The sequence below is a fragment of the Eublepharis macularius genome, chromosome 5, assembly GCF_028583425.1.
Source record: "Eublepharis macularius isolate TG4126 chromosome 5, MPM_Emac_v1.0, whole genome shotgun sequence".
In the NCBI taxonomy this organism is placed as follows: domain Eukaryota; kingdom Metazoa; phylum Chordata; class Lepidosauria; order Squamata; family Eublepharidae; genus Eublepharis; species Eublepharis macularius.
In genome coordinates, this window is record NC_072794.1 from 59,049,665 (window position 1) to 59,064,141 (window position 14,477).

The 14,477-nt window shown below is 46.9% G+C and overlaps 1 protein-coding gene across 1 annotated transcript; it reads left to right on the forward strand.

Annotated features, from left to right (window-relative positions):
* The first annotated feature begins 12,677 nt into the window (after window positions 1-12,677).
* On the forward strand, window positions 12,678-14,078 carry LOC129330336 (uncharacterized). The gene is made up of 2 exons (XM_054980367.1): window positions 12,678-13,235; window positions 13,368-14,078. Exons 1-2 carry the CDS (start codon window positions 12,678-12,680, stop codon window positions 14,076-14,078), a joined length of 1,269 nt encoding a protein of 422 aa, XP_054836342.1.
* Window positions 14,079-14,477: the final 399 nt, after the last annotated feature.

Sequence of the window (14,477 nt, forward strand, 5' to 3'; positions counted from 1 at the left end):
GCTGTCCCCTTTCCCCATTTCTGTTTGCCATAACTATAGACAGGGCCGGTGCTACCATTAGACCAACTAGGCGGCCGCCTTGGGCACAGACCTCAAGAGGGGCATAGTTTTATACAGATTACTTTCTTGAAAAAAATACAACTAAGAAAACCTATTGAGCACCCCCTAAATGGTCCTGTCCACAGACATCAAGCAGCTCAAAAGCTCACCATAACATTTATTTATTTATTTATTTATTTATTTGATTTATACCCTGCCCTCCCCACAGATGGGCTAAGGGTGGCTAATAACATTAAAAAATACATTAAAATCACAGAAACATACAATCAATAATATTTTTTAAAAAATGATTAAAATACTCCAGGAGCAGGCTATTTAAACAAATATTGGGAGTCCGTATACAGGCATGGCAGATGGCTGAGGGCAGCTTCGGGAGAAATGGTGGTCTTAGATGGAAGGACACTCGCTGGCACTCAGCGAAAGGCCCAGCAGAACATCTCCATTTTACAAGCCCTGCAAAACTGTAACAGGTCCCACAGGGCCCAGATCTCCAGCGGGGAGAGCATTCCACCAGGCCAGGGCCAGGGCAGAAAAAGCCCTCGCCCTGGTTGAGGCCAGATGGATGTCCTTTGGGCCAGGGACCACAAGGAGTTGCTTGTCTGCAGAGCGCAACACCCTGCAGGGGACATAATGGAAGAGGCGGTCCCACAGGTATGGAGGTCCCAGTCCATGAAGGGCTTTAAATACCAAGGTTAACACCTTGAACCGGATCTGGAACTCCACTGGAAGCCAGTGCAGCCGGCACAGCACATGATGAATGTGCGCTTGGATGGGCGTTCCGGTAAGGACGCGTGTTGCTGCATTCTGGATCAGCTGTAACTTCCAGGTCAGGCCCAAGGGCAGTCCAGGATAGAGTGAGTTGCAGTAGTCTAGCCTGGATGTGACCGTTGCATGGATTACTGTGGCCAGGTTCTGGGGTGAAAGACCTGTGGCCAGGTCCTGGGGCGCCAGTTGCCTGCCCTGTCGAAGATGAAAAAAGGCAAACCTGGCAACAGTCGTGACCTGGGCCTCCATTGAAAGTGTGGCATCCAAGGTCACACCCAGACTCCTCACCATCAGTGAAGGTTTCAATTGTACCCCATCGAGGGGTGGGAGCCGGTTCCCAGCTCAATTGCCCCATGATCCAGACACAGAACCTCTGTCTTCAGGGAATTCAATTTCAGGCGACTCTAATGTAACCATACCGTCACAGCCTCAAGACCCTTGACCAAGGAATCCAAAGCAAGATCGGACTGGCCATCTGTAATGATTCCAAGTAAATGTGTGCATGTATTTTTAAATGTTTGATGAGATAGGTGAGGAGTGGGGGGTGAAGGAGATGGATGTGTGAGTGATATGATTGGTTGAGGACTGAGAGGGTGGGCAGAGTAAATGCAGTTAGAGACTGAGAGTAGAGAGAAAATTTTTAGTCAGAAGAAAGCAGGCTAGCTGTGTGCTGCCTGAATATGTTGAAGTGTTTATGAGAGAAATATAACCTGTGTGGAACCTGAACTGAGCATGTTTGTGAAAGGATACTCAGTCAGGGAAAGAGAGGCCAGCTGTGTGAATGAGAGTCAATGAAGTAACTTTAAGAACCGAGAACTACGTTTATGAAACCAATACGCTTCTTGACTAAATAAAAGTTTATTTTTGTTTTGTTATATCCCAGTGTAGCTGTCATTGCTATATCCCATTCCTATCTTCAGGGCCACATAGAACCAAGAAGGAGCCTGACACTTAGGAACGTTACCAAAGGGAAAATTTAAATAAAATATCTTGGAATAAAATATTCCTGGTGGCAGCAGACTACCCAGAGGGTTAAGGGATAGATTAAAAGAAAAATCTCCCCTAGAGAAAGTAAAGGTAATAACACCATCCATCAGCAGATAGAGCTGAGTGTCATCCGCATACCGGTGACAACCTAGCCCAAAGCTGCTGGCTAACTGGGCAAGGGGGCACATATAGATGTTAAATAGCATTGGGGAAAGAATTGCCCTCTGAGGGATGCCACATACCAAAGAATGGTAAGCAGACATCTGTTCCCCGAGTGCCACCCTCTGTCCTAGATTGTGAAGGAAGGAGTTCAGCCATTGCAGAGCTGTTCCACAAATCCCCACATCGGCAAGGCAGTGGGTCAGAAGATTATGATTGACCATGTCAAATGCTGCTGTAAGATCTAAAAGTATCAGCAGTGCCGACCCACTCCGTTCCAGGTGTCGCCGCACATCATCTGTGAGGGCAACCAGAGCCGTCTCTGTACCATGGCCAGGCCTGAAGCTGGACTGGAATGGATCCAGGATAGAGGCATCACCCAGGTATACCTGCAGCTGTTCCGCTACCGCCCTCTCAGTTACCCAGGAACGGAATATTCGAAACTGGGTGATAATTGGCTGGATCAGCAGGATCCAGTGATGGTTTCTTTAATAAGGACCGCACCACGGCCTCTTTCAGTGAGTCTGGAAAAAAACCAGAACTCAGAGAAACATTAATGATGTCAGCTAATGTTGTCCAAATCCCATCACCACCACTTTTCACCAGCCATGATGGGCATGGGTCCAGTGGGCACGTGGTAGGTTTCACAGCATGCAGTACCCTGCCCACCTCCTCCTGGGAGAGTGGCCTGAATTGATCTAATATCAACCCTGAGGACAACCAAGGGGCCTCCAGTACACATACTGCATCAACTGTGGTGGACAGATCCCGGCGGAGTGACAAGATCTGATCCGCAAAATAGTCTCCAAAAGCCTTACAGCTTATTACTTATTTATTTATTCAATTTATATACCGCCCATCCCCAGGGGCTGAATTTACATTTTTATTTGTCCCATGTGTGAGGGACATTAAAGACCAAATCACTCTGGAAAGTTGTGCTGGGCGAGAACTAGTTGACACAGTGGAAGCTGCATCGTAGTCTCTCTTTGCAGCTTTCAGTGCCATCTCATAGGCCTTCATAAACGTCCTATAAGATGTTCTTGTCACTTCATCATGCAGTCGCCGCCAAACCCGCTCTAGCCATCTCAGCTCGTGTTTGATTTGTCGTAGCTCATCAGTATACCAAGGAACGACTCTAGTTAAGGGGTGGAGAGAGCGACAGGGAGCGATCTCATCAATAGCTTCAGAGAAACAGGCATTCCAGTCCTCTATCAGCTCATCCAATGAGCCACCAGGGGGCATCGGATCCTGCAGAGCATTCAGCAATTCAATTGGATCCATTTGACTCCATAAATCAGCTTGTCTCCCAAGCAGGAGGGGGTCATGGTGCCCAGACAAGCCCTCAGGATGAGGTGCTCTGACCATGGCACTGCTATAGCTTCATCCAGATCCCCCTGTATCCCAAACCCAAAGATCAAATCCAGTGTGTCCTGCTCGATGTGTGGGCATTGATACAAACTGGGAGAGTCCTAATGCTGCCATGGAGGCTATCATGTCCATGGCCTGTGAGGAGGTAGCATCATCGGCATGGACACTGATGTCCCCTAAGACCAGAAGCCTGGGGTACTCCAAGGCCCAGCCAGCCACCGCCTCTAACAGGCCAGGCACAGCATCTGCTGATGTGCTGGGCGATCGGTACACCAGACAGATGGCTATACTCTCCTCGGCATCCCACACCAGGCCCACACAATCAATGCCAGCAATCTTTGGCAAGGGGAGCAGCCTGATGGAGAAAGACTCTCGAATGAGCACCACTACCCCAACAAGACATTTACCAATATGTAAAACAAGTATGAGAAACCTGTACCATAAATGTGTTGGAATATATGTGTGTTGCAAGGTCTGAGATTCAGTCATTATGGGGTTAATGTGTTTACCTACCATGCTATTGTTTAGATTGACCTGGAAGGGGAACCTGACTCAAAGCCAATAATCTGCAAGCCCGGGAAACTTGAGAGTGTTTGTAAACTGTTATTGGTCAACAGGTCAGGTGACTTTCTTTCAGGGTCAAGAAGACAGAGGAAGAAGAAGATTCTCCATTCAGTTATCCCAGCTCTTTGTTTGTAACCAGTAGTGAGAATGTAGCTCCAGGCATTTGTTATTTTGTAGGCAATCCTGTTAACCTTTTTTCCTTTAGAAGTAAATGATTTTAAAAGCTAAACTCGTATGCTGATTCTCTATTGATTCAAGATCCATTGCACCTCTGAAGAAAAGCTATTTTTTAAACCTTTTTCCCCAACAAAGTGGACCAGTTGAAGTAATTATTAAGGTGAAAAAGATGCTAGCGATTCGTGTATATTGTTCTTTGAATAACAGCAGTATGGTATGGCTTTGGATAGGCAATATGAAATCATTAACTCTCAAAAAAGGCAAACCTTATGAGTTATATCATCCTGCTTTCAGATAACACTGCCAGTCATTGCTGCATCTCAAAATAGTCTAGGAGACTCAAAGTTATCTCAGAAGTCTCAGTCAACTCGAGAGGAACAATCCTTACTGAAACTACTCCTTTTTAGCTCTCCAGAGAGCCAGCTAAAAAGAAGAAAGCAAACAAACAAAGTAACTGCAGACAAAAGTATCTCCTTTTCAAGTACAACATAATTCTCTCTCTCATTGTCAAACAGCAAACATGAGAAGGGGGTGGGAGTAGAAGACACTGTGTTGTGCCAGCCAGGAAAAAGGTGGGGAAATAGCTTCCAATGCTACAAAAAGAAACTTTTCAGCAACTTGAGGAAGCCAAGCAAGAAGTGAGAAGGAAAACAAAAGGGAAAAGGTGGGAAACTGCCTCCAGAGCTAAGAAAAAAACCCACTTCATAGAGCAAACTGTATCCCAGCAACACCAAGAGAAGAGGCAGAGTGGAAAACACTAAAATCTTCACAGCTATTCTGCTGTGTCTGGAAAGAAATGGGCAGAAAGTCAGCTTCATGGCTGCAATAAAAGGGAGGAAAGTAGGGAAATTCTACTGTAGCAATGCGCAAAGCATACTTGCTGCAGAGGAACAAGTGCATGGAAAAATACCTCTGCACTAGAACCTACAACTATATAGTCAAGCTTTTAAGGTTTCCTCAAAATCTGAAAATCCTTTAAAGAGTTATGATGACCTCGTCCAATCCTTAAGGCCACTTTTGGTAGGTGCTCGAGAGGGAAAACTGGTCAAGACCAATTTGTCATCTAAACCTTCGTTTGAGCAAAGCTGTATTTGTGCTAAAAATGCTTTAATCTATGCCTATAAGCTAGCACTGAGAGCTGATGAAAAGACCAGACAGGATGCATATCGTTCTCTTTCATTTTTAAAAAAGAAAGATAAATCACTGGTTGCCCGCTGTAAGAAAGAACATACCAGAAAACTGTGGACCAATATAATTGAAGCAGCTATGAGCAAAAACTCACTGGTGTTCTGGAAACTAGTGTCAAACCGTGCCTCCACAGCCACCTCCCCCTTGGCTTCCTGTATCCCCCCAGATAAATGGACTTCTTTTTTCCAAAAAATGTATGATGATCCTATTCAACCCTCTCCTGCCCTAACAATAGAAAATCTGGCCAAATGCCCCCCAGTTCATGCCAAAGAGGTAAAAACTTATATTAGCCAGTTAAAGAATGCAAAAGCCCCTAGGCTTGATGGGCTATCTCCAGAATTACTAAAAACAAATAAGGACTGGTGGGCAACTTTCCTAGCCTCCCTATTTACTTATATTGATGAAACTGGCTACATCCCCAATGATTGGGGAATGGCTATAGTAGTCCCCTTCCATAAGAAGGGAAAGAAGGAGGATCCATCCAATTATAGACCAATCAGCTTACTAAGCATTGTAAGCAAGTTGTCTACAAAACATCTGCTGGAGAAATTTTTAGACTGGCTAGAACAGGAGGATATAATTGCTGATGAGCAAGCTGGGTTTAGAGCTGGCAGGTCAACAATAGATCACTGCCTAGTAATGCAACACCTTGTAGAGAAATACGCTACAGGAGACCAAGCATCACTTTACCGGGCATTTGTTGATTTAAAAACAGCTTTTGACACAGTCTCTAGAAATAGACTTTGGAGGAAACTGCAGGCCTCCTCTATTGCTAGGTGACTGCCGTTCCTTTTTGGGGCTATGCACAACCAAACTGCCCTGAGTAAGGTGCAGCCGAATTGGGCATTTGACTGACCCCATTCAAACTTACAGGCAGGTGTACCTTCTAGCCCCCTTTCTCTTTATCTTCTACATCAACAATTTGGTAAACCTTTTGAATGACCCTGGATTGCACCCTCCCAAATTAGCAAATAGGCACATTCACTTACTGCTCTATGCAGATGATGCTGTATTACTTTCTAGGACCCCCATAGGGCTGAAACGAGCCCTAAAAAAATTCTCCCAATTCTGTGATACTGAACACCTTCTAACTAATTACCAAAAAACTAAGATCCTGGCTTTTGGTAAAAATCCAAAAATCAGACAATGGGAGCTTCAGGGGCATCAGTTAGAACAAGTTACCAGCTTCAAATATTTGGGTGTAGTTTTGCAAGCCTCAGGTACCAAAACAACACATAGCAGCTTCATTGCTGATGTGGGAGAAAAAACAGCACACGATATACTGAAATTCTATCGATCACAAGGGGGGCAGTATGTACCGGCTGCACTCAGATTGTTTAAAGCCAAACCATTGGCCCGATTAGTATATGGATCATTCTTGGGGCTGCCATCCTCCTCTTTCTCTCAACTTGAGAGAGTGCAGTCCAAATTCCTTAGAGCCCTATTACAAGTGCCCAAATGCATGCCTAACTCATGGGTTAGACTGGAAACAGGAATGTTAAGGGTAGAGGCCAGAATCACCATCCTTTCCATTTTCAAATGGCTGTCAGGACGTCTAAACCCGCAAGGTCTGCTCCTTCTGTTATTCCAAGACAAATTTCAATCTAATTGGCAAAAGGCAACTTTGAAATCCCTGGGAAAATTGGGTCTTTCCCCTCAAAGTTTGCTAGTCATGGGGTTAGACCGAGCAAAATCACTCATTAAGCAGAGAGTGACAGACATTGAAAGACAAACAGATTTACTTAGAGCACCAGGTTTTATTTCTTCAGATACTACTAAATATATTGCCGCTCCTGCAGCCTATTTTTACTTTCTTGAATCCAGTAACTCCAGAAGGGCATTTACTTTAGCTAGGAGTTCAACTCCACCCTCTGCCATTCTGGAAGGAAAGTTTAAAGCTGTCCCTTACTCTCTTAGGCTTTGCTCCTATCCCCTAAGAGAAACTGACTCAATGGAGCGCATCTTCTTTAACTGCCCAAGTCACAGTAAAATTAGAGCAGAAACCATCAGTCCATTAGTAGAAAGATTCCCTGGAAGTTCAAATAAAATCAAACTTGATTATCTTTTGTCTGATCGGAATCACCAGACAACACATCAAGTAGCAAGATTCTGTGGCCAGGTCTACAAGCAACATAAATCGCATAAGGCAGACTGAATGTATTTTAACCTTTTAAACAACTAATTTATGATGATCTTATTTTTTTACTCTTATATTTATTCATCGTTCTTCCCCTGTATCCAATCTCAACTGTTTTTAAACTGATTTGCAAATGGTTTTATATGTACTGGTCACAGACTATAATAATAAACGTGACTTGACTACCTCTGCACTAAGAATAGCAGAAATACCTGAACCTACTTCATGGGATGAATTATCCTAGCTACCACCAGAAGAAGCTGAGAAATGGAGAAAAGTGGAGGGTGTGGTGTCGGTGTTGAAGAGAATGATAGCATTTTGAAAGAGCTCCGTCTCTCCCATGCCTGAAATTTAAAATTTATGTTGGAAGGGTAAAGTAAAAATATTTACCCTTCCAACATAAAGATACACTAAGAGATCCGAAAGGCAGATTCATATTTATTAAAGGCACTATAGAAAACCAAACTTACACATTTGGCTCAATTTATGCCCCAAACCAAGACAGCCTAATGAAATTCTAAAACAAAGTTAGTTAGAATACACATGTATCACTTAGTATAATATGCTCTAAACCATATTTTCATGACAAACCCACAGAAACAGCAGCAACATAACCTAAGGGTATAATGAAGAGCAACAAATAGAAACAGAAGGATTAAAAGTATCCTGCTCACTAGGTTGGAGGCAAGTTCTGACAACAACAGGGCCAACAACAAAGATTCTCAGGTCAAACTCCATGGTCAAGTAACAGATTCCAAAATCAAAGACTGTGACCCACCAAGGCTCAGGCAGCCAGAACCTAAGAGCTCACCAACAGCCAAGTCCAGAATACCACAATTGTGATTAGCTAATCCCATGCTAGCTGTAGCCTTATAAAGGGAGTTTCTCCTACAGGTGAGGCTGGGTTCATTAAGCTTCTTTCTCCAAGCTGGCTCATCTCTGCTACTCAGGAGGAGTAGATCAGATCCTGTACTGGCTCTCCTGACATTTCCTCAGCAGGGGGAAGGCCGTGGGCTGCCAGGCATGCGCTCCTGTGCTTGGTCCATGCCTCTGCCCTTACCCTCAGCCTTCGCTGCTCCTGGAGTTCTTTGGGAGACAGTGGCAGGTCTGGCAGCAGGCAGGTCCATGCTAAGGCCACCTGGCTTGATGACACTGTGGTTGCCAACCCTCCTGGAGATCCCCACAAATTACAACTGATCTCCAAATGACAGATTTTAACATTCTCCGAGACATGGAGGCTTCTTAGGCTGGCCTATGTGGAATTATACCCCACATAGGTACTACCCGACAATTGATGCCAACCCACCTAGAGAACTCCGAGAGTTACAAATTATACCCCACTGAGGACCCTCCATATTATGATTGCCGTACCTGGAGATCTCCTTCCATTTCAGCTGAACTCCATATGTCCTATTTTACCTAAACTGGAGACAATGGTGGTATTGGATATTGGCAACTGGGGTGTCTGAAGCACCTCTTTACAGTAGTTGCCAACCCGCCTGGAGATCTGTTTCCGTTAGAACTGAACTCCATATGGTGACGTTATCTCTCTTGGAGACAATGGTGTCATTGGAGGTCAGTGCCTGTGGCATTATACCCCTCCGAAGCCCATCTTACTGTGCTTCCTAATATTCAGCTGGTATCATCTGGCCCATAATTTAAACCCTATCCTCTGCTGCCAACAGGAACAGCTCCCTGCCCTCCTCTAAGTGACAGCCCTTCAAATACTTAAAGAGAGCAATCATGTCCCCCTATGACATCATGCAATTTGGATGTTATGCCTCTGTTGACAGACCCCAAGATCGCACTCACCTTTTGTAAAGAGTGGGCAAACCCTCTGGGCCTGGTTCTGGTGCTGATAACAGCCACACAGTACCCCAGAAGCTCTCCCAGAGTAGTATGCCCCGCCTGTTTATACCAGACTCACCGGTTTCAGGGTTCTTAGCTGGAAGCCCTTGTGCACAGCAGGCAGACACCCAAGACACAGGAAGAATAATTATTTATTAGCTCAAGAGAACAGTCAAATTAACAATACTCACTCTTGAGGCAAAGCAATGGCAAATGGAAAAAAGAGCTTGACCTAATCTTAGCTAAAACAAAGCCCACTAGACAAATAGGTACCCAACCTCCATGCTCCTGTGATTGCCTCTTCTTCCCTTCGTTTTGATCCACCCAGCCTTTTCTTAAGCCTGGGGGAGGAGCTGCCTAATCAAGGACAACCACCAGGTGCACTTAATTAGCCACTTATCCACTGTTCTAGACATCCCCCCCAATTCTCCAACAGGGTTGTTAGAGCATGGTGGAGAATTCAAACCAATTAGGCAAGATAGCCTCCAAACATATAACTGCAGCATACTAGTGAGCAGACAACATAGGTTATCAATACAAAGGTCAGCAAATTAAAATACGCAATTAAAATATGGCAGGAATACAGCTGATTACAAACTGCAAATTACAAGTAACTGGATTGTTCAGGATGGATACATGCAATCATATTACAGCTTCACTCAATATCATCATGACCTCTCAACTGGGCATCAGCTAGGACATTATCATTCCTCTTAATGCAATAACATCAAAGGAGAAGTTCTGAAGGCTTAAAGCCCACCTCATGCCTCTGGGATTTGTCTTCTTCATCCTATGAATAAATATAAGGGGATTGTAATCTACTTCAAGATGGAAATGAGTCCCCTTTAAGTATGTTTCAAGTTTATTTACTCCCCAAAGCAAAACTAATGCTTTTATTTCATACAAATTATACCTCTTCTCTCTAGGCCAAAGTTTACGACTGAGGCACACTATTGGACAGAGACAATTATCTAGGCCTTCCTGAAACAACAACACCTTTATCCCACATTTTGAAGCATTTATTCTCACCACAAAGGGTTTAATGCAATTAGATGGTTTCAACTCAGGGGCACGTGCTAGGTGTTGCTTAGTGTGAGGAGGCAAAATGCCCTTAACAGGCTCTTGGGTGTTATAATTATTGTCCTCACAGAAAAAAAGTTCCCTTTTACTTTCTGTAGCAGCTTGAGTTTCCTCCCCCCCCTCTCCCCCTCACTTCCACAAACGAAGCTGGGGTGGTGGACATTCCTGAGGTGGGGGCTGCTTGACTCTCCGCTTGCCGGCTGCTGTTTCCAGGTTGCTCTCCAGCAATCTCTTGCAAAGTCTTTGCCTTGCTTCTGGTGATAACTGGAAACTCTTTAACAGCTGTTTGCAAAAACTTAGTTCTTTTTCTTGGTATTGGAAACTGCTGGTGGCAATCTTGTTCTTTAATTTCTGCCAATTCCTTCTCCACCCAGCAGTCAACATGCTTCTGACTCAGGTCCACTGGGGCACTTCCCCTACGACCCAGCATCTGAACAGTTCTCATATTAATCCTATCTCTCCCTTCTCGTGAGGCAACTTGGGGCAGGCTCTGGTCCCTTCTAGACTGACGAACTTGGGCTGGCCACTTCCCGTCCAAAGACACACATCTACTCACGAGTTGAGGCTGGAGTATCTCTCCAGAAGAAGCAACAGAATCAGGAGTACCTGCTTCTTCTCTTTGTTGTTGTAAATCCCAATCTTCTTCAGGTACATAGTCCCGTGAATGTGCAGTTGTTTGAATTCCACTAGAAATAAAATGCATTCTAGGCTGCCACAGTCCCGACTTAAGCTGCAAATCAGGACATTGGGAGCGCACATGTCCTGACCGACCACAACCAAAACACACAGTTTCTTTCTGTCTTGGCTTCTGCCCTTCCCCACACTTTGGTTCCCTCCTTCCTACTTCAGACACAGGCAAAGGTCGGGGCTTCAGTGTTGGAGGAGTAGGGGCCGCTTGCTTGGAAACTGAATGCCAGCACTCCACAGAAACCTGACTGGCAGCTGCAATTTCGTCCAGTAGCTGAGCCAACTCTGTCACAGTCCTCGGTCTCTGAGCTCTAGCAAGCATAGCATATTCTGCTGGAACAACTTTATACATCTGCTCCTTCAGCATCAGGTCAAACGACCCATCAAAAGTGTGGACATTAGCAGACTCTACCCACTTAACAGCCATCCTCTGCAATCGACTTGCAAACAGGCCATACGTCTCTCCATGCTGGGGAGTAACATTCCTGAAGTCTTTCCGCAGCTGTTCACTGGACCTGCCAAAATGCTGTAAGGCCAAGGTCCTAAAGTAACAATAGTCTCTAGACTGTTGGACTGTTAAGCCCGCCATCAATTCCAATATTTCTCCATCCAAGGAACGTCTAAGGACTCCCATGTATTGGTCCTCAGACAAGCCCACATCTTGAGCTACTGCCTCAAAGTGATGAAAAAAAGCACTAATATCTTCCCCTTTCTGATATTCTGGGAATCTCATACGTGCCCAACAGTTCTGCTGTCCTGCAGTGACTTGAGTCTGAAGCAGTGCCATTTGTTGGGCATTCTGTACCAACACCTGAGTCATCAGGGCACAAAGCTGCTGCTGTGCTGAGTCCTGCCCATTCCCTGGAGCTCTAGCCTGATCTTGTCCCCTCAGGGTCTCACCTACTGACGCTCTGCCTTGGGCTGTTCCATGCAGGCTGGAGAATGGCTGAGTACTTCCAGATGTCCGGCTGCCCTCCTGAGCCATTGAAAAGTGTCTAAGCGGGGAGCATTCCAGCATCCCTCCAGTTCTTGTCATTTGATCCTGCCACAAGGGATCTCTTCCCAAACGTAAAACTTCTCCATTATAAACACTTACTGAAGCCACAGGAGCACCTCCTTCTGCTCCGACAATATTCTCAGGAAGCAAGTCCGTTCTAAGAATTTTCTCTCCAGACGAGGGCTGGTCTCCAGTTTCCGCTTCCAACGAGGACTCCACGGCCCGGTCAAGGGCCGATTCCAGACGGCCAGAAATAGCGTTTTGCGGGCGCTATTAATCGCTTACCGGCCACGCGGGTATTTTCGCCTCCATCGGCTTTGTCTCGTCTTCATCCGTTCTGTGCCGTGCCGTTCCGCCTCCACATGTTCGCATGGCCAAGAGAGGGACCCCAGGATTGGTTCTCTCCTCCCCGGCACAACTGACGTGGGGGGCCTTCATTTGTTCGCATCTCGGGGCTTTTTTTTTATGTCTTTCCCCCCGTTTTGCGCAAACGCGCAAACGCGCGAATCCGCAGCATCGATGATGCGGCCAATGATTGGTCCGGGAGATTCTCGCGAAGTACATTGGTCGTTGGTTCCACTCTAGATTCTCAATTGCTAATCCGGTATGTGCTGACTGTTGGACCCTGAAATGGCGCCCAGGAGAGAGCTTTTCCTCGTGATGGCGCAGGTGGTGATTCTCCTGCTGCAGAACACGGTCTCACTTTGCCATACACATCTGCGGCACATTTTGAGGAGGAGAAGGGCTGCCCAGCTGATTTTCCACAGCGAAAAACTGGGTACAGCTTCACATCGGTCCACTTGGCGAGGGATCCGTCTGCGGCAGCGATGGTATGTGCTGGCGGACATCAGAGAGCACAGAGACTGCTGGGTATACCCCCGGAGCCAGGACTGGTGGGAGCGCATAGCCCTGCGTGTATGGGACGACATGCATTGGATTCAGTGTTTCCGGATGAGCAGGGGGACCTTCAATGAGCTGGTGGATGCCCTGAGGCCGACCCTGGCACGCCAGTCCACCAACATGCGTGAGCCAGTGTCCGTGGAGAAGAGGGTGGCGGTGACGTTGTGGTGCCTTGCCACCGGTGCATGCTACCGTGTTGCAGCGGATCACTTCGGTCTGGGGCTGTCCACCGTTTCGGATGCTGTGCTGGAGGTCTGCTTTGCAATTGAGAAGGAGCTACTCTCGAAGACAGTGTGCCTCGGGGACGAGGTCGGGAAGGTGAGTGATGGCTGCAGGCGGGGCAGGGGGTTTGCGCAGGGTGGAACAAAGGTGGTTTGTGTTGTTATCCGTGTTCCCGATGGTGCGCTACTGCGCATTTCCAATCATGCGTGTTTCTGGTCTCTGTTTCAGATAATGGATGGGTTTGCAGCGCTGGGGTTCCCTCATTGTGTTGGGGCGATTGATGGCACTCACATCCGCATCGGTCAGCCCCGTGGGAAGCCAGACCAATACGGTAACCGAAAGAACTACTCCTCCATCTTGCTGCAGGGGACAGTCGATCACACCGGCCGTTTTGTTGATGCAGAGGTGGGTTGGAGTGGCAAGAACCACGACGCCTTCGTCTTCCGCAACTCGGCTCTCTGTGCAGCAATGGACACTGGGGCTTTTGTGCCTGGGAATCCTTCCCTGACAGTGAATGGTGTCTCAGTGCCACCGCTGATGATCTCGGATGGTGCTTATCCAATGCGCCGGTGGCTGATGAAGCCGTACGGAAAATTTGCTGTCACACCGCAACAGAAATACTTCAACCGCTGCCTGGCATGGGCCAGGAACAAGGTGGAATGCAGTTTTGGTCATCTGAAGGGATGCTGGCAGTGCCTCCTGCATCGGCTGAAGGCCAGAGAGGAGAACGTGGTGACCATTGTTACCGCATGTGTGATCCTGCACAACTTGTGCGAGGCCAAGGGACATGCAGTGCTTGGTTCACTGACGGATCCCACGCCCTTGACAATGCCCGGGGATGGACTGGAGTATGGGGAGAATGACAGGGGGATGCTTGATGAGGGGAAGAGGGTTCGTGACGCAATGGCTGCATTCATGTATTCCAGATGCAGACGGTGATGCTCTGGCTTTCCTTGGGGGGAGGGGAAACTCGTGTCCCAAAAGTGCCAATATTGCAAGGAAAAGTTTGTCCTGCCAATAAATGGTTGTTATTGCAGTCGAACATTTGTCGCTTTCCTTGTCCGTTCCTGGGTGCGGGGGGGAATGCAGACCCGGCAGTTTTTGCGATTGCCGCCTTTGCACACTAAGTTGCATCCCCCTACAAATGCGCAATTGCGCGCCAGCAGGCGAGTGCGCGCTCCGTGCCACCACACGTTTTCTGGTGGCCCCCGCCATGACCGTGCCTGCTTTGGGGGTAGTGTTGAGGGGTGCTGGGTGGGCAGACAAATATGCAGTGCTGACTGGGATGCCTCCATTGCTTTATGCGGGTCACCGGCAAGTCTAAGCCGGTCATTACAG

Bases quoted from the DNA above. Each gene is read 5' to 3' on its own strand.
- LOC129330336 (XM_054980367.1), top strand. From the start codon at position 12,678: ATGGCGCAGGTGGTGATTCTCCTGCTGCAGAACACGGTCTCACTTTGC. The intron at 13,236-13,367 runs GTGAGTGATGGC...TCTCTGTTTCAG, and splicing joins TCGGGGACGAGGTCGGGAAG to ATAATGGATGGGTTTGCAGC.